The 18,781-nt window shown below is 60.3% G+C and overlaps 1 protein-coding gene and 2 non-coding genes across 12 annotated transcripts; all 3 read right to left on the bottom strand.

Moving 5' to 3' along the window:
• Window positions 1-1,390: 1,390 nt before the first annotated feature.
• EIF4G1 (eukaryotic translation initiation factor 4 gamma 1) lies at window positions 1,391-18,761 on the bottom strand. Of its 10 annotated transcripts, none has more exons than XM_052685490.1 (35): window positions 18,659-18,761; window positions 17,535-17,595; window positions 16,514-16,622; window positions 16,317-16,403; window positions 15,999-16,031; window positions 15,090-15,110; window positions 14,278-14,451; window positions 13,871-13,970; window positions 12,032-12,144; window positions 11,073-11,165; window positions 10,928-10,994; window positions 9,656-10,573; window positions 8,572-8,660; window positions 8,185-8,371; window positions 7,742-7,875; window positions 7,391-7,528; window positions 7,005-7,178; window positions 6,713-6,910; window positions 6,305-6,451; window positions 5,980-6,216; window positions 5,800-5,904; window positions 5,286-5,439; window positions 5,094-5,194; window positions 4,908-5,010; window positions 4,687-4,789; window positions 3,767-4,023; window positions 3,560-3,675; window positions 3,239-3,411; window positions 2,984-3,109; window positions 2,819-2,900; window positions 2,532-2,630; window positions 2,305-2,439; window positions 2,144-2,225; window positions 1,933-2,073; window positions 1,391-1,809 (listed from the first exon to the last, which is right to left on the bottom strand). In XM_052685490.1, the coding sequence occupies exons 3-35, from the start codon at window positions 16,586-16,588 to the stop codon at window positions 1,628-1,630; spliced, it is 4,944 nt and encodes a 1,647-aa protein (XP_052541450.1). In that variant the 5' UTR covers window positions 16,589-16,622; window positions 17,535-17,595; window positions 18,659-18,761; the 3' UTR covers window positions 1,391-1,627. The 10 variants fall into 10 exon arrangements, with proteins under 10 accessions (XP_052541450.1, XP_052541454.1, XP_052541455.1 ...); XM_052685494.1 differs by having other exon boundaries at window positions 4,687-4,777; window positions 18,659-18,729; XM_052685495.1 differs by having other exon boundaries at window positions 7,391-7,510; window positions 18,659-18,729.
• Window positions 7,268-7,340, bottom strand: LOC128082857 (small nucleolar RNA SNORD66). The gene has a single exon (XR_008207878.1). It is a non-coding gene; the product is annotated as a small nucleolar RNA SNORD66 (small nucleolar RNA).
• Window positions 8,451-8,527, bottom strand: LOC128082856 (small nucleolar RNA SNORD66). The gene has a single exon (XR_008207877.1). It is a non-coding gene; the product is annotated as a small nucleolar RNA SNORD66 (small nucleolar RNA).
• Window positions 18,762-18,781: the final 20 nt, after the last annotated feature.

Below are 18,781 nucleotides of genomic sequence, written 5' to 3'. Positions count from 1 at the left end.
CTGCAGCTCGGCCAGATCAGCCTCTAATCTGGGGAACAGCCTCTGGTTAATTATTCTGGGCCCTCCAGGCTATGGCCAGGGTGACTCAGCAAGCAGCAGCCCAACATAGACAACACCAGCCCCAGATAAAGCCAACCCCACACCAGGGGCCACCTCGACCCCAGGACACCCCACAGTGACCTGCATCCCGAGCCATCATCCAGCCTTGCCTCCATGTCCACTGCAAGACTGCAAAGGGTGCAGAGAGAAAATCCCCCAAGATAAAAAGCGTAGGAGCAGCCTACTGTATCTCTTCCCCTCCTGCCACAGAACTGCTCCAAACCAGACCCTCCAGCTCCTGCCACCTCCATGCCCACAGGGAGAGGGATACATGGTGCTTGGGAATGGGGAAATTGTCCCCTGTGTGTTAGTGCTAAGGCCCGTTCCCCCCTGTGCCCCATGAACAGCAGGGTCTGGGGACACGGAGCAACATTCAACCCTGGAGTGCTGAGCAGCCCATGCCTCCCTCCCAGCCCCAGGAGGGAGGTACCTACCATCTGCCTTGGGGTGGCTCTCCATGGGGTATCCCCATGCCAACCCAGGGGGCAAGGGACAAAGGACAGGGGGCACAGGGCCAGGCGGCAATAGCGGCACACGGGGCATTATTTAGCAATGTTCTTTTATTTCCAGTTTTAAGGTGAAAAGATGCCTTTAAATCTTCAATTAAATACTCCATAAAGAAAAAAAAAAAAAAAGAAATAAAAGAAAGCAAAAAAAAAAAAAAAAAAAATTATTTACAAATTCACGTGACCAGTTATTGAATCCTTGTTTTAATAATTACACGTGCGGCTCGTCACATCCGGTGCTCTATAAATACAGGGGACGCAGATGCGGGGCCGCCCCGTTGCTTTGCCCAATTGTGGCCTTAAACGTTTGGGGTGGGGAGGATGGGGGCTTCAGGGGGAGGACGGGGACTGAGCCTGGCCCGGAGAGAAAGGGTCACACATTTCCCCCCTCGCACCCCCCCTCCCGCCCCCCGGCACCCTCCCCAGGTGTCATAGCAGGAGCTGGGGGGAATGATTTATATTTAAAATAAAAAACCATAGGGAGGACTCCAGGTGGTGACAGGGGAATAGAGAGAGGACAGGGGAAGGGGAGAAATCACACTCCTGTCCCCAACCCAAATTTAATAAGTTTATATATATATAATCTCTCTATATTTCAGCAAGGAAGCGGGAGGAGGAAGAAGAGGGGGGAGAGGAGGGGTGACATCCCCCCCCCATCTCACCCCTTCCCCCCCCCTCCTTGACGTAAGCCTGGGGGGCTCAGCCCCCACTCCCGGTGACACAGGGTGCTGTGCTGGGAGGGGGGGACAGAAGGGGCCTGGAGCAGACCCACAGCGACAGCCACCTCCATCAGCATCCATTTATTATCATCGTGACAAACTAGTACAGGCCTGGCCAACAGAACGGGGACGAGGGGAGGAGGGAGAGGAGAAATAGAGAGAGGGATGCTGTTGGGGGCACAGCAGATCCCTCGGCCCCGGCATGAGCAAGTCCAGGGGGCCAGGGCTGGGAAGGGATGGAGTCACACCCCACGGTGCCCCATGCTCTCCCCCCTTCCTCCTCCTCCTCCTCCTCACAGCTGCTCAGTTGTTGTCCGACTCATCCTCTGCTTCCCGGAGCCAGGTGAAAAATGCTGTCACTGATTTCAGGGCCACCCCTTTGCCCTGCTGCTCCGCTGGGTCCTTGCTGGACTCCCACTTGTAGAAGGCCTCCTCCTTGATGACGTCCTCATCATAGAGAGCATCGAAGAACATCCGCAGCAGGTCTGCATGGGATAGAAGGGAAAACCCTGCTACTCCCCAGCCAACAGCCACCTTCTGATGGCAAGGACACCCCTGCCCACCCCCCCCTTCTCCCTACATCGTCCATCCCTGTGCATGACACTCACTTGGAGGCTGGTCCAACTTCACCACCAAAGCTTGCAAGGCATACAGTGCCTGAAGCTCCTTCTGCTCATCTCGCATGTACTTCTGCAGCAGCTTGGCCCGGTTGCGGATGACCAGGGCATCCACACGGTATGGGTTCTCAACTGCAGGAGAGGAGGTGTGAGAGGGGAGCTGCAAGGACACATCAGGCCCCCACCTCCTCCCAGTACTCACAGATGATGGCTGAATGGCACACGGATGTCATCAGGGCCCTGATAAATGTGTTGGATGAGACGTGCTGCTCACTTAGGTTGGCCTGAAGGAAAGAAAGAGGGCCTGTGAGATGTTAATTGAGCCAGGAGGATGCCTTGCAGGCATTCTGCCCTCATTCTCACCTCAATCCAGTCATATATTCTTTGGTTGTTCGAGTTCTCCTTCAGCAGTTTGTCCATTTGTTTGCACAGCTCCTCTGAGGTTAGCTCCTTGCAGCTTGGCGTGTCCGAGTTGTCCCCCATTGTGTACTCCAATTTCTGGAGGACGCAAGAGAGGCAAGCTGTTAGGTGCAATACAGGGGAAGGCTGCTCCCAGCAGCAGGATCTGGAGGTCACAGTCCAGCTCTCACCTGCTCTGTGACAAATTTGTTGACATCCTGGTCCTCAGGCAGGAATTCCTTCCAGCTCAGGCCCCCGTCCCGCCACAGCTTGCCCGCGGTCTTCTGGCTCTGCAAGAAAACCTCAAGTCAGCCCTCAGTGCCACTGCTCTCCATCCTGCTGCCAGCTGCCCCGGTTCCCAGATACAGCAATGGGCATTGCCCAGCACCATTCTCTCCATGTCCAAAAGGGTTTTGATCCCTTCTACGTGCCAGCCCCAACACATAAGCTGGCAACTATGTGAGCAGCACGCACTTACCATGCCCTTGCACAATAAGCCCAGCACCTCGACCAGCAGTGTGGTGGCTTTCCCAAGGGGCACCAGGGGCTTTGTGATCTCCCTGTAGAGCACAAGCAACGTGGTTGTTTTGCACACCCCCACCAGGATCCCACAAGCAGCCCTGCAAAGGGGCACAGCCCTCACCTGAACAGCTCCTCCATGGGGATACCTTCCTCTTGCAGGATAGGTGTTATGAGCTCTGCGAGATACAGCCAGATATGTGGGATGTCGATCTCCATGTCTTCTGCAATCTCCAGGATTTCCCGCAGCCTGGAAGGCAGAGAGGAGGGCATTGAGATCCAGTGGTCCTTGCGCCCTCAGCTGGGAGGGACTTCAGGAGGGTTGAATTCAAAGGCAGGTCAAACAGCGCTTTGGGAACAAGCTGCCTCAATCCCTCACCCTTTATAGTACTGCTCCTTGGAGAGCGTGCCAGCCTTCACCAGGTGGCACAGCAGGACGCCCATGTGCTCGCGGGAGATCGTACTCCGCTCAAGCGTGGACTCGATGCCATTCCGCACGAAGACATAGAGCAAGGAGGGGCTGCCCAGCTCCTGCACACACTGCAGGGCTTCCTGTGGGGACAGAGGGGTCAGTGCTGCCCCACAGCCAGCCCCTGCTCCCCGCTCCTCATCCTGGCACTGCCAGCAACCTGTCCAACAGCAGTGCTGCCTGGAGAAGCGGATGACATCCTGTGGGTGCCTGGCCACCTCCTCTTCTCACCTTCATATCATTGATGTGCAGATATTCCTCTATGATCGCCTTAGATTTCTTCTCCAGCTCCTCCTCTGACAGCATGGGTTTGGGTGATGCCGCAGGAGGTGCTGGCTCTTGTTTAACTGAGGAGAGTAAAAGCATCAGGCACCGCTTGGGTCCGGCAGAGCCTCAGCCCGCAGCCGGATCCCAAGGAACCTCTCCTCCCCAACTCACTCGTCTCTCGGCTCCTGTCCCGTTCCTCTGACATGCTAGCAGTCTTGCGCACAGCCTCAGGGCCACTCTGCTTTTCCCGTTCTCTGCTCCTGTCCTCTGTCTCTTTGCTGAAGCTCCTCTTGGTGACGGCAGACCTGTTCCTCTCTCCCCGCTCTCCCCGATCAGGACGCTCCAGACGGTCACTGCTCTTCTCTGAACGTGACTCCCGGTCCCCTCTGTCCCCAGCCTTTTCTGACCTGTCGCGGCTAGAGCTGCCCCTGGATGGGAAGAGGAAGGACAGTGTGAAGAAGGCCATTGCCACGCTCCTCTGACCCCAAATTCTGCAGAGCTATGCAAGGCAACACTATCCCACTTCAACTCCCAGCCCTCTCTAGTTCCTCCTCTACTACTTGACAACCCTCATGGGTAGAGACTCCCTGTCACATCACAGGTCCATTGCCATCCTTTGCTCTGACCTTCAGCAATGCTGAGGGCAGTCTGGCTCCATCCTCCCCATACCTTCCCTTGCTGCAGTAGGCTTTTCCTTCTCCTGACTGAACAAATCCAAGTCTCTGGGATCTCTCATTTCAGCTCCAATTATCCCCGAGTCTCTGTAAGAATCCCTCCAGCCCATCCCTGGATGCCTACTCCAGGTAGCCCGAGGCTGCACTCCGCACCCAAATGCGATCCTCTGAGTGCCAAGCTACAGCAGAAAGATCTGCCTTCCCATTTCTGGTGGCACCTGGGCTTGTGCAGCTCAGGATGAGGTCTGCCTTTCCCACAAGAATGCAGTGACCCCATATACCAAGCCCATGCCTGCAGCCCCATCCTGCCACAGAGAATGACTCCAGTCCAGACATCAGATTCCATTTATCCACACGCCAACTGACCACTACCCAACCTGGAGAATTTTCCCCAGCCCACCAGAGCAGCACACTCACCTCTGCACCACGCGACGGGACTCTGGGCTCTCAGCAGGGGTGGACTGCTGGAGTGCTGAGAAGCGGTTCAAGGTGCTCGTGGCCGGTCGCCCTGAATCAGATGCTGGGCGTGAAAAGAGGGGAGCCTCAGAGTTCGGCACATCCCCGGCACAGGAAGCGCTGGGAGAAAGGGTTCCCATTCCCACTCAATGGCACCACTGAGCTGGCCCCACACCACCTACCTGAATCTGCAGGCTTTGCGCCAGACCCTCCGCTACTGCCCTTGCCCCAGCTCAGCCGCCCGCCTGGTGCAAAGAGCTGGTTGTTGGAGTCGATCAATCCAGGCTGAAGGCAGAGAACAGTCAGCTCCGGGCCCTGCACCAAGACTGTGGGGCCAGGCAGCCCAACAACGTTCCCCCCAGCCTCACCTTGGTGATTTTCGTTAGCCGGGTGGTGTCGATAGGCCGATTGCCCTTGCTGATGGGCACAGTGTTCCAGCCGTCATCTGCAACCAGGCTACTGCGTCCACCTGGGCACAAGGAGACAGAGATCAGGCACAGCCCTACCTCAAGCAGTGAGCAGAAAGAGCAACCTGTCTCTGGTGGCCTTAAGTCACTCACCGCTGATAGATGGTCCAGGAGGTCCTCTCCTTTTGTCTTTTGACATGAGCTGCTGCACTTTGATGTGTTCCCGATGCTCCTCCATCTCTGCCTCTTTGTGGATCTGGTCGATGGTTTTGGGTCCCTGATCTCCTCGCCGTGGTACCCAGCTATTCTGCAGAGGGCAGAGGAGCAGGGCAGGGGAACTCAGACAGCTGGAGGACAGAGGCATTCCCCCTTCCTATCTGTCCAGTCCCCAAAGCCCACCCACCTCAGCCACCACAGCTCCCTGCATGCTGTGGCAGCTTTTGGCACAAAAGGGCTCCGTTTCGGGAGCTCCCTGCATTAAACAGCCGCCAGTTACTGTGCGCCCACTACTGCTGCCATGCTAACCAAGGGCTGGGAGCTAGCATGGTGTCTCTGGGGCTGGCCACAGCTTACATACCCACGTCTCTGCTCTCAAGGATACACAGACTGCTGGCACTCACAGGACAGACCAGCAGCTCCACGAAACAAAGCAGGGGACAGGCCTTACCCGCCTGAGATCAATCACATCCTGCAGCATAAAACGGATTCGGGATGATGTCTTCTTCTCCTTGATGATTTTCTCCATCTGGTTGAAATACTGGTCCATTCTGGGCTGTAGGGGCACAGGATCACGGTCACACTCCTTCTAAAAGCAGGGCAGAGCATGATGGGGCAGGGCAAGGAGTACCTTGGCCTTCTCAAAGTCCAAATCCTTGCCAATGGTTGTAAGCAGGCGGCAAAGGCACTCAAGAGACTCCTCATCATGGTTTTTGAGCAGCTTCACCACGCAGTCATGCATGATGGCCTCCGTCAGCATCTTCAGTTTGAAGAGCTCTCCAATGAACTTGATGTTACCCAAGGACCGCCTTCGGGCCTTGTCCCGCGCCTCCTCCAGCTCATCCTTCATGCGTGCCTTCTCTTCAGGCTGCAAGGGTCACACCAGCGCAGGTTAGAGCTCTGAGCCACCTGAGGGCATGGTACCAGCCCCCAGCCGAGCTTCCAGCCCAACTCACAGCACTGGCATCATCCATTTCTTTCTGCCGCTTCTCAAAGATCTCGTCGTCATCCTTGTCCTTCTCAAACTCCTTCTGGCAGCGGTTGAGCAGCAGCTTGCGGAAGTTCACAGTCACTGTGGGCTTGTCTGTCGTGGGCACTTTGAGCTGCAGGGAGAAGTACAGCCCAGAGGAGCGTGAGTTGTGCCTCCCACAAAATCCCCAACACCTGGTTACTGCTTAAAGCAGAGAAAAAACATTTTACCTCTTTGCGATGCTGTGCCACAATTCTTTGCTCAGCCTGCCAGCCACACACCCCATTTTTCCTCATATTAGAGGTAAACTGCCCACCCCATGCAGAGGCATTGGCACCCTACAGAGCTTGGCCAAAAGTCCTGAACAAATCCCAGGCCCCCAGCCCCTGCTCACCCCCATAAGGCAACGGCACATGTTAGCGTAGGCAACAGAGAAGTTTGGCTCCGAGATGGCTTTCTCGAAGACAAGGTCAATGACACCCTTGAGTCTCTCCTCCGTGTCGATGGACAACTCCATCACCTGCTTCATCAACTGCTGGAACATCTGGGGTGTCAGCTTGTTGAGGATGCTGCGGACGCGGCGAAGCAGTTCCTGTAAGGACAACAGGGTCAGCAACAGTCAGGTACATCTCCCCGCCCTCCTCAGTGGGCACCGGGTGCATCGCCTGCCTGCCTCTGACTCCTACCTGTGTCTTGATGTTCTCAGGATCCTCCTCCTCAGAGGCACGCTTGCTGCTGGGTTTCCAGGCCTTCTCAGCCTTGTTCAGCTTGACATCCTCATTGAGGGACACAGTGGCAATGATTTTACGGGGTTCCTTCCTCTGAGTCTGCTGCGAGCGGCGAGGACCCAACCCTGAGGGCTGACACAGGAAGAAGGAATTCAACTCTTTGTTCCAGTCCTTCTAGTGGACAGGCCAGGCCAGCAAGCTCCTGTGACATTCCCATCTGCCTGCTCAGATCCTCAGTTCCATCACTGACGTCAGTGGCCCAGACACAGTGGCTCGAAGGCTTGATCATCACAGAGAGGCAGGGGGGTTCAGCATGGCAAAAGGAGGAACAGGCAGATACTCACCAGGCCCCGGTTGCCCATGACAGGCCGCCCAAGGTTGGCAAAGGAGGGGGTGAAGTCAGGGCTGCAGTTCATGCCGCTGAGGCGGATGGGGTCGAGTGCCCGCAATGGGGTCTTGTTGGCCTGCGAAGGTACACAGGGCTGAGGATGCCCGGGGGGGCAGAGGAGGAATGGATCCATCCCCCAGCCTCAACGCCGGGACAACGAACTGGAAAAATGGCCCCAAAGAGCTTCCCATGCCTCTCCCTCTGCTTTGCTCACATCACAAGTGCTGCAGCAGGACCCAGAGCACAGCAGATGGTGCAGAGCAGAGGTGCCCAACCCCCAAACCCCAATTTCCAGGACCGCACCAACCTTGTCCAGGACCACATCTGTGATCTGGGGCAGCCCCTCAGGTTTCTGCATGCTGGCAAAAATGAACTGGAAGCCCAGCAGGAACTCCCGGTCATACCGCTTCTTCTCCTCAGGATTCAATGGCTTCCACTGCTCTGCAGTGGGAGAAAAAAAAGGGACTGTGATGTTGGGGAGCTGGGGCTGAGACAACCACAGAGCTGCCCTGCCCTGGCACCCCATAAACACAACCCTGCTTGCTTAGAGAGCCTGATGCCACCAGCTTCCTGCTCAAGACTCAAGTGCCAGAGCCTCTGTCCCCAGCACTGTGGAAAGTCTGAGGACAAGACAGGAGGAGCACATGGTCCTTACACGACAGCTGGCCCATGCCACCCAGAGCCTCCCCATCTCTGGAGCCTGAGTTGGTGTTTCCTATCAGAAGCCTCATAGGCCCAGGCAGAGCTCACCTTCCTTGTAGCGGTACTTCTGGTCCCCAGCCTTGCCCTTCTCTGGGGCCAGCTTGTCCTCCTTCTCCTCCCACGTCTCCTCTGACTCCTCCTGGGGACGGGCGGGGGCTGCGTCCTCTGTTTCACGGGCAGGCATGGGAGGGGGAGGCTTGTTTTCCACTTCTGAGGCACTGTCGCTGATCTGAGACTACACCAGGAGAGGGATGTGGAAAACAGTCACACTGAGAGTCCAGCCCTACCCTTCTGTCCTACACCAGGTGTCCTGCCCCCTCAGATCCTCTTTACCATCACAGAGCATCAGTGGCCCAGACACGATGGCACAAAGTAGAATTCATCACAAGAAGGGATGGGACGCAAAGAGATCCTCAGGTGCCTTGGGACACTCACCTCTTTAAAGGCATCCAGCAAATCGCCTACTGCCTCCTTCTTGTTCAGCTCCTTCATCCTTCGCTTTTTCTTTGGCACCGACACAGCAACTAGCAAAGAGGCAAAGACATGAGGGCTGGGCACCGACACAGCGTCCGCACGACCCAGTGCCAGCTCTGGGATCACTGGTGAGGCCCCAGTAGCACTGAGCAATATGAGAACAGGATCCTTTCACAGCCCATTCCACCCACTATACCGATGCACCGATGGCTCACAAACAGAGCACCACACAGGGACTCCGTACCTTTCCCTATCCACACCCCTGCTCACTTTGTGCTATAATGCAGCACCACATTCCACACCACTCCCTAGCCTCGGGGGGTCCCCATCCTCACAGCACTCCTGCCCCTGCTCAGGGTTGTGCACAGAGATGCCCCATCTCCCTTACACAGACACTGCTGTGTGTACCTCTCCTCCCATACACACCACCCCAGGATGCACGAGCATCCAAGCAGACCTATGTACTACCTCACAGATACGCTTCCCCAAAAACACATCCACCCCATGCCTTCCTAAGAAAACCTGTGCTTCTACAACCCATAATTCTATGGATATGCCCTGTCTCCCCCACCCAACCCAAGGGTGCACGAACCTCCTTTAGCCCCCTTGTTTAATTTCCACACATCTGCCTGGAGTGCCCCCAAAAAACAAGAATATAGAGCATCTTCCCCCACCACAACCCCAAGGCACCCCATTTTCCTCTCAAGGGTTCCTATATACTTTCCAATCCTTGTAATTTTACAGTCTGTCAGAAGCACATCTCCATCCATCCAATACCCATCCCCAGCACACACCTCCAAAGTCTCAGGACAGCATCAAATACAACCCCAGTACATCCTCCTCACACCAATGCTTAAGGCACCCCATACACATCCACATGCCCCAGTGTCCCCTAGCCCTGTGAGCCAGGGCACTCTCACACATCTCAAATCAAACCATACCCACATCATATCCCATGGTGATAAGCCCCATCCCCCTCTTCTACGCCTTCCCCACATCCCTATACCAAGGACCCCACCCAAATAACCCCCACAGCACCCCAAACCTTGCACAGTCGCCTCCAAGGTCTGCGACGGGGCAGGGGCAGGACTTGAGCTCCGCTCCTGGGCCTCAGCAGGGCCTTCGCTCTCTTCTTCTTCCTCCTCTGCTGGGGGGGAGGTGGGGGTGCCAGGCTGCGCTGGCTCCTCGGGCTCCGAGATGGGGCTGACATCCGACTCAGGCTGCTCCTCGCTTGGCTCCGCTTTGCTGGAGCCCTCCATCCCATTGGGCAAGGGCAGCTCTTCAGGCTGCACAATGGGGGAGTCCAGGGTGGGAGCTGGGGCGGGCACTGGGGCAGGCTCCAACACGGGCACGAGCACCGGCTGGCACACGGGTGCCTCGGGGAGCGGCTCGGGCACCTCCTCTAAGAGCCCATTGGCCTCAGCAGCAGGCTCGGCGACAGGCTCAGAGCAGGGCTCCTCCTGGGGTGGCGGGGGGCTGGGAGAGGCGGGTTTGGCGAGTGCTTCAGGGACCGGTGGGACAACGAGCGGCGGCGATGGCGCAGCTGGCACCGGGGGCACGGCTGGCATGAGGGGGGCAGCAGGCACCGATGGCACCTCAGGCAGGGCGGGCGCCTGCAATGTGGGCTCCAGGAGAGGAATGGCAACGTCTTCCTCCTCCTCTGCCACCTCCTCCTCCACCACAGCCGCCGTGTCCATGTCAGGTGGGGGCACGAGGGGCAGCTCCCCAGCCCCTGGCACTGTAGTGATAGCGCTAAACGTCTGGTGCAGGTCGGGCGGCGCCTCGCCCAGCTCCACTTTAGTGTCCGCTTCCACGGGGGGCTCCATTGGCACCAGCGTCACAGTTGACATCACCACGGGCTCCACCTCAGGGATGAGGGGAGGGGGAGGCGATGGGGACGCTGACTTGCTGGGCTCCAGGGAGACGGGTTTGCTCACCACCAGCGCAGGCTTTGGGCGGTCATCTGCAAGAGAGGAGGTGTTAGTGGGGGCTCTGACCCCTGCTGTGCCCTGATCCCCCTAAATCCCAGATCTCCATCAATAGTAGGGGAAGGGACAGATGCGCCAACCCACATTAAGCGGACAAACGGGGAACGGGGATGATGGGGGTCCTCCAGTGCCCAGGGTACAGCCAGGCCAAGCAAAGACAGTCCCCACAAACTCTCCTGGAACCAACAGTGGAAACACTGGTTTCCAGGTACACAGGGAACATGTCCGTCCCCACAAGCTCCAAGTGATCTGTGGGGCTGGCATGGGGCCTGGCACCAGCTGTGCCAGGGAGCGATGTGGCACAGCCAGGCCCCAGTGTGTGCACGTACCTGGCCGGACAATAACTGCTACATGAGGGGTTTCTCCATTGGCCTGGGGTTCCAAACCGCTTCCAGCCTAAGGGGACAAAAAGGGAGTCAAGCAGGACACCATGCATCTCCCAGCACCCCAGCTGGGAAAATGAGGGCCACCGACCTGGGGAGGAGTGGGGGTAGATGAGGTCCTTGCTCCAGACATTATTTCTTCAGTGATGTCTTTGCCACCTTGGTTGGGGTCTCGTATCCGGATCTGTCCGTAGGCCAGAGCAGAGAGAGGGGGATTGTCAGTGAGGTGGGGAAACACAGCATCCAAGGGCCACACAGCCAGTGGCATGTCCCCTCGCTACAGGGCACAGAGCCTCTCAGAGAGGGAGCTGTCCCACTGCCTAGCCAGAAGAGATGGTGCAGGGCAGGGTGCATCTCAGATGCCACCAAGCAGCCAGAGCCAGCAGGGCGTCACTGTGCTCAGAACAGTGCCTGCCTCCAGACTTGGTGGACCACAGGCAGCACCATGCTGGTAAAGGGGCTGCGGGCACCCCACATCCCTACAGTCAGTGTGGGTGCAGCACGAGCTGCAGTGCACCATGGTGGGATGCGTGGGTCCAGTACACAGAGGAGGCACGGCACTTGCTCACTCGTCTACAAACAGAACCAGCTGCCAGGTCCCAATAAAAGCACAGCCTAAGCAGCACCAATGCCTCTCCATCAGTACTCCTGGAGAAATCCCCCACCCAGCAGCACCCCCAGCCCCCCAGCTTGCAGTGCAGTGCGGGGCCAGCAGCTGCTCAGCTCCCCGCTATAAATAGGCCCTACACAAGGCCTCTGAGCACCGGCATCTCCGGGAGCAGACAGCAGTTGGCAGCCGCGGCACACCCGCCCCCCTGGAGCCATGACTCAGCACAACGCTGCCCGCTGGGACAGCCAAGGTCATCGGCACCCACCGAGCCCCCCAACCCAGGTGCACAGCCCCATACCACCCTCAGCTGGTGCGCTGCGCACCGAGCACAGCAGGCAGCCAGGAAAGAGTCGGCACAGGCAGCGTGCCCCATGCTAGGCTTGGCACCATCCCCATCTCCAGCACGCATCTCCCCCACGCCAGAGGCGCACGGCTCTTACCGTCTTGCGCTCTCGTTTTGGGGGGATCGGTGGCTGCTGGCTCACAATCACCTGAGCAGTGGGGACCCCCGCCGGGAACTGCTGCACCCCCTGGGCCGGGTAATAAGCACCCGCTGGAGGAGAGGGGAGAGCGTGAGAGGCGGCAGGTGTCCAGCGTGCATCCACCGAGTCCAGTCCTCCCACTCCCACAGATGCAGGGGGACCGCCAGGAGCTGGGGGAGCTCACACCACGCTACAGAGAACCCCAGTTGCATCTGGCCTGCATCACCCCAACCCACCCGACAGGCCTGACCAAATTCCTTCCCCATGACACGCGGCGTCCCTGCGCCGCCCCCACACCCAGCCGTGCCCACCGGCTCCAGGTCACCGCCAGTCCCTCCGGGACGCTGAACCATGCTTGGGCACAGGAGCCCTGGCTCCATGGGTGCTGCCTTCCTGCCAGCTCCCTTATCTCCCCTGGGCCAGCAGCAGTTCTAAGGGCGGCTCCACACAGCCCCATCCACGCCCTCCATTCATTCACACCCTTGGGCTCCCTACTCAGACCCCTGCGAATTGAGTTCATAGCACTGAGCGGTGCTGAGGGCTGGAGGCAGCACCAGGCCCTGATCCAGCCCCCAAAAGGTGCTGTGCTCCTCCCAGGTCACCCATGCAATAGGCATCTTAGGGAGGGCTAGCATCAAGCAGGGCTGCATTGTGCCCCAGGCAGGGAGTGACTGCAACACCAGCACAGGGAGGGACAGGGGCAGCTGCACCCTGGCCTCCTCCCCGCTCTAGCATTTCCCAGCCACACGCTGAGCACAGAACTCACTCAGCAACACACTCATGGCCACCTTCCCCCCATTCTGGTGACACACGCGAGAAACAGAGCCAGCCTGGCTGCCCAGGGAAGCAGCACGTGGTTGGGGCCAAATATTGGGGAAACAATGAAGCCACAAAAGAGGATCCCTGTGATGGGCTGGGGGAGCACCAAAAGGGCCTCAAAACCCACGGGTAGTTAAGCAGATGGGGAAGAAGGAGACCCTAAGACTGCAGGCCAGGGGACAAAAACACCCGGGGAGGCAGGGCTCCGGGCCCTATGGAGCAGGAAGGCGTTGGGCTGAGTGCTGGGACTGGGCCCAGCTGGCCACTGCATGGGGCCACCTCCTCCCTCCGAGGGGCTGATGGGACAAAAGGGAGGGAGGAACAAGCACGTACCTGGCTCAGGAGAAACCCCTCTCCATCCCGGTTTGCTTTGCTGCCATACCGGGGACGGGACGGAGGCCTCAGCTCACATTTCTGTGTCTGCCAGGCCTCCCGGACGGACCAAGCCTAAATATAGTCACAGCCCGGGTGGCCGCATACAAGCCGGGGGAAGGAGGGGGGGCTGCTTATACCATCGCTCCCCAGCTCCGGGAGAGGGCAGGCGTGGAGCAGCCACTGCCCAGACCCTGCTCACCCAGGACATGCAGCTGGCTCAGGGAGGGGAGGCAGCACCAAACAACTGCTCACCGCCAGCCTGCAAGCCAAGGGGGAGAGGGGATAAAGTCTGCCCTGTCCCTCTGCCTGGGCAGTTAAACATTAATCCATCCCGATTTGGAAAAGGAGGAGGTGGGTGGACACGTGGGACATGATGCATGGCCTTCAGGGCTGCACTGGGAGACACACAGCACCGCCAAAATCCCAAAACAGCACGTAGTGGTGTCAGAAGTCACAGAAGGCACCAAACCCAGAGATGGAGGGATTTTGTGCTCAGCCCATCAATTAGTGGGGTTGCAAGGAGGTCAGAGTCAGGGGAACAAAAGGGACGAAGCGTTGTGGATGGAAGAGCAATGGCAGCAGAGTAATCCCCCCAGTCTGTACCGTAAGTTCCGAACTCTGTGGGGCTGGCTCCAGGGTAAAAACTAGGGGCACCGGGCTGGACCGGGTACTGCTGTGTTGGGACAACGTATGTGGAACGACCCTGAAATGGGGGAGAAAAAAGCTGGTTATATCCCCAGCAGGGCACAGGCACACCCCAAAACTGCGCATGCCCCAAATCAGTGTGCCATTAAGGCAGGGCACAGGACACAAGCCACGCATCACATATCCAGGGTCAGCACACAGAACCCCGTGGGTGCTGCCCCTCTGCAGAGCCAGACAACACTCTGATGGAGTCAGGGACAGCTCAGAAAACCAGGGTAACTCCCTCCACTCCCCAGAACAAATTTGGGCTCCAACCTCAGGCCCACCCCAGCGCCCTCCCACAGAGCCCGGGGCACAGCCCTCACCTGTCCGGGAATGTAATAGGCTCCTTGGGAAGGTGTGTAGGATATCTGGGAGGGTATCATCATCACCTGGGAAGCAGCTGGATACACATGGGCAGGAGGGCCAGGCCGGGCCGTCGTGTTGCTCTGCACGCGGGACGCGCTGGCGGGAGGCTGGGCCCTGTTCTGGTAGAAATGCTTTGGGAGAGACAGGGACGCAGTGAGGCCAGAGCACCAGTACCCCCCTGCCAAAGTGCCAAAGTAACCAAGCCAGGTTCCCTCCCTACCCCAGAATTTGGGGGGTGGAAGGTTCACAGCACCCATCACCCCAAAACTCATCCTAGGCACAGAGTACACCCCTGGGTAGAGATTTAAAGAGGGGAGCCCCCCCCCCTCCCCCCTTCTTTATGGGATGCGGTTCCCCCACACCCCCCTTCCAGGCACCCCACATTGCCCCACGCACCTGCGGGGGGGCCACCTGGCTCCATCCAACCCAGCTCATGCCCAGCTCAGCCCACTCCCAGCCCAACAGGGCCGGCAGCGCCAGCGCCCGGAGCCGGCCACGGCTGCACGCAGCTCAGCGGCAGGTCCCGGCGTGCCTTGCAACAGGGGCTGGCACTCGCACTGAATGCTGGGACCTGTAGTCCCACTGTGCCATGCCGCACCGTGCCGGGACAGCCAGGACACGGAGCCAGCAGCTCCCTCCAGCCCCTGCCTCCCTGCCCGCTGCTTTGCTGGGTGGCAGCACCCCAGAGCTGGGGAGCAGAGGCAGCAAGCAAGGAGGTGCCTGCACGCCCGGTGCGTGGGGCAAGGCTGGAGCAAGGAGAAAGCGTTACCTGGAGAGACCTGAATCCTCCCTGATAGCAAGTGCACGCATACAGAGGGAGAGGGGAAAGAGAGAGACAGGAGTTACTGCTGCCGCGCTGAGATGGGACATGGGTATGGGTGGCGGGAGGGGGAACAGGGGTGGTAGTGCAAGCTTGGTGTTGTGGGATGGAGGAGCAGCAGCCGGACTCCCAGCACGATGGCCACATCCCAGATCCACCCATGCTGGGGGACACAGGGAGCTGCCTTCCCCTCTGGAGGTCCCCATGGAGCCAGGGGGACCCGGCACATTGTGGATATCACTAGGTCTGTCCCCAGCTGTGCCTCTGAGCTGATCGAGGCACAGAGCCTTTGCTCACACTCCCAGGGGCCACAAAAGGCAGGAGCGACAGCCATAGTGTTGCAGGCAGGATGCAGGGGGATACATCCAGCTTGCAAGGCACAAAAGCTTTGTCACCTCTTGGGGCTGTCAGGTCCCAGCCCTCCCATAGCTGCAGCCTCCCACAGCCTAAGGGACATGCTGGGTACAGTGTAGAAAGTCACTATCACTCCCAGGGCTCTGCATTAGTCAGGGACAGACCAACAGCACGGCACAGCTGCTGCCTCAGGAGACCCCAACCCCAGAGAGAGAGGGAGGAAAAGGATGAGAAGGGCACAGGCAGAAGCAGCGGCCTGGGCCGAGACCAGCACAGGCACAGCCACATGCACTAGACTTCATGCAAGAACAGCCAAGGAACTTGGGGATGCTGCAGTGAAACCCCTCCAGCTGATCCCACTGAGCAGGTGTCCCTCTGTTCTCCAGCCTGTTCCCCAATACGGCTTGATGCAGCTCCCCACGTGCTCCCCAAGTATTTCTGTGTAGTGCCAGGTACTGGGGCTGCCCCGGGTGCTCAGCATGCAGGGTAGGGACTGGTTAGTACCTGCTGGTGAATAGCACGAGGCCCTGCTGGAAACTGAGAGAGGAGAGAGCAAGGTTTGGAAAGGGGAGGAAGGAGAGAAGAGCGGTCACTTGGTGGGTGCCCCGCAGGAGCTGTCTGCCCTCACCCCAGAGCTGGGGAGAAGGGACACCATGATGGAGATTTGGGGTAGGTGCACACCAGCCCCACAGGGCAAGATCAGGCTCCTTGCATCCCCAGCACTGCTGTGGCCAACCAGGAAGAGCGTGGGCTGCTCAGTCAGGAGGCTGCAGACCCTAACCAGCTCCCCAAAACTTCCTCTTCCCATACTAAACACCTTACCTGTCGCGGCTGAGAAGGCGTATTCATTTGTGAGGTCGGTGTCGGGTTAAAAATCACAGGTGCCGTCTGACCAGGTGGGAACGCTGACTGCATGGAGGGAACCAGTGGGCACCACAGCCTCTAGCAGCCTCATCCCGAATCAGAGAGGCAGTTGGGCACCTCCCACCCCAAAAGCCATCGGAGGGGCTGTTTGTTACCTGTGGAAGTCCAGGAGAAGGGGCAGGGTGCGGGGCTGTCGGGGCTCCTCCTGTGGGCTGTGGAGCTTTGTTCATTTCATGTGGTTGTGCATAAGGATCCCCTTGCTATCTGCGGGGACAGGCATAAGCTGAATGGCATCGTATTTTTTGTGTTGCAGCCTGCAGTATTCTCCTATCCTGAAACGGGGCAATGCAGCCCCTCTGAGAAGCTCCAGGAGCTGGGGTGGAGTTGGGCAGAAGCTGACGCCGGGGTGCCCTGGCTCCACCCCGGCTGACCTACTAAGCGCTTCCCCTGGCCGGCCAAACCTGTTCCTGCTGGTGGTGCCGGAGCCCAGCTCATGCCGCAAACGCCTACCGGGGAGGGCAGGGAGCAGCTCCCACGTCCCCCCCTGCCACCACACTGCCGCCGCTCCTGCCTTCGGGGACACAGCTGGGTCCCAGGAGGGACTTGGTACCCTGTTCCATACTCCTTGCCCCAGAGCAAAGGGCATCTGAACAGGAGAGAGGAGGTGCCCCCTGAGCTGTACCCCAGGAGGGGTCCCCACATCCCATGGCAGCATTAGGATGGGGGGGCTCACTGCCAGCCGTACCGCACCATGAGCGGTGCCTGTAACATGACGCCTGGCTGTGTCAGCACTCGTGGCCCTGCCGGCCCCCCAGCCCCTTTGCCAGCCCCCTTGTCCCATGGTAAGCCAGGCATAGGCTATCCCCCTCACTTTTCAGTCACCCCCAGGCATGGGGATGGCCAACCTTCAGTAGGACCCCCAGCACCAAACACAGCCATCAACCCTGATGCCATCCAGGTGCTCGGATGGGACCCGATCCCATATACACTGACAGCCCCGGTTAACGGAAGACCAAAGAGATTTAAGGCACAGCAGGGACAGCAGCTCTTGGGGACAGCCACACCACCAGGCCCACAAAGCCACACCGGGCCACCCGCCACCGGCACAAACCTGGGCCCGGAGGGAGGGACACCACAACCCGGCCCCCCAGTGCCTGCACAGCACCCCATACTCACCCCCCCGCGGGAAAAACCTGGGCCGACTGAGCGGGCCTGCAGAGACCTTTCATCCGACTGACTGGGACAGCAGGAGGGGAGAGAGGGGGGGGAGAGACACAGTCAGCCCGAGGCCCTGCAAGAGGCCGGGTCAGGCCGCGGGTCCTGCTGCCGGGCCCCCAGACCCACTCAGGCCCAGGGCTGCCCCGCCGCCGCCACCCCCCTGCGCGGGGCCGAGCCGCGGGCTCGGGCCGCACTGCAGGCGGCGGAGGCCCGGCCCTACAGGCCCGAAGCACCGCCCGAAGGGATCCGGGGCCCGCAGCCCACGGGAGCAGCGCAGGCCCCGCGGAGCCCCTCCCGCGGCCGCCTACCGGGTCCGGCCGCCTCCGCCCGGCTCTCCCCGCGGCCGCGCGGCCGCCCGCGTCCCACCGTGCCCTCCTCCCCCGCCGCGGGGCGATGACGGGGCCGTTCCCCCAGGCCGGGTCGAGCCGCCACGGCGTCTGCCGGGCTCCGGCACCGCCGCCTGACGCGGCCCCGGACCGGCCCGACCGGCTGCGGGCGGGGGGCAGAGCGGGGCGGCGGTGACTCACCCCGGGGCGGGGGGAGGGGGGGGGGGGGGGGTAAGGCCGGAGGGGCCGGCTCCATCTTGGCGGCCCCGGCAGGAGGAAGGAGCGGAGTAGGGCACGGCGCAGGGCCCAGGGCGGCACCCGGCGCTCCGCTCCCCCCCGCGGCGGCGCGGCCTCTGCCAAGGACACGTGTCACTGCCGCCCGCCGCCATGGCCCCGCGGCCCTACACCGGGCCCGGGCGGGGCGCTGGGGCGCGCCACGTGCGGCGGCGGCGGCGGCGGGGCCCGGCGGCGGAGCACGTGCGCGGCGGCGGCACGTGGGGACGGAACGGCGCTCGGCGCGGCTCCGGCAGAGCGCAGGGCCCGGCGGCTGCGCGGAAAGCGGATAACGGCGGAAAGACCGGCGGCGCCCACGTGGTGGTGGTGGTGGGAGTAGCGGTGGCAGCGCGACGGCGGGGCCCGGCGGCACCGCGAGGCCCCGGGCTTCGCATCGCTGCCGCCACCCTGGTGCCGGTGCTCCCCCCCCTCACCCGGCTCCCCCCCCCCGCGGCGCGCGCCCGCCCCGCCCCCGCCCGTTACCTTCAGTCTCCTTCAGCGCGCGCGGCCCGACGCAGCCGCAGCGCAGCGCAGCACGACCATTTCCGGAGCCGCGCCGCGCGCAGGGGCGGGGCCGGGCGCGCCGCCGGGGGGAGGGGCGGGGGG

The sequence above is a fragment of the Tympanuchus pallidicinctus genome, unplaced genomic scaffold (assembly GCF_026119805.1).
Source record: "Tympanuchus pallidicinctus isolate F22 unplaced genomic scaffold, pur_lepc_1.0 scaffold22, whole genome shotgun sequence".
NCBI classification, from domain to species: domain Eukaryota; kingdom Metazoa; phylum Chordata; class Aves; order Galliformes; family Phasianidae; genus Tympanuchus; species Tympanuchus pallidicinctus.
This window is presented reverse-complemented; position numbering and strand designations above follow the sequence as displayed.

Excerpts from the sequence above, each read along its gene's own strand:
- EIF4G1 (XM_052685490.1), bottom strand. The coding sequence starts at position 16,588 with ATGAACAAAGCTCCACAGCCCACAGGAGGAGCCCCGACAGCCCCGCAC. Across the intron at positions 5,195-5,285 it reads TCCTGGACCATCTATCAGCG|GTGGACGCAGTAGCCTGGTT; the intron begins GTGAGTGACTTA and ends CCTTGTGCCCAG. Across the intron at positions 2,226-2,304 it reads GAATATATGACTGGATTGAG|GCCAACCTAAGTGAGCAGCA; the intron begins GTGAGAATGAGG and ends TCTTTCCTTCAG.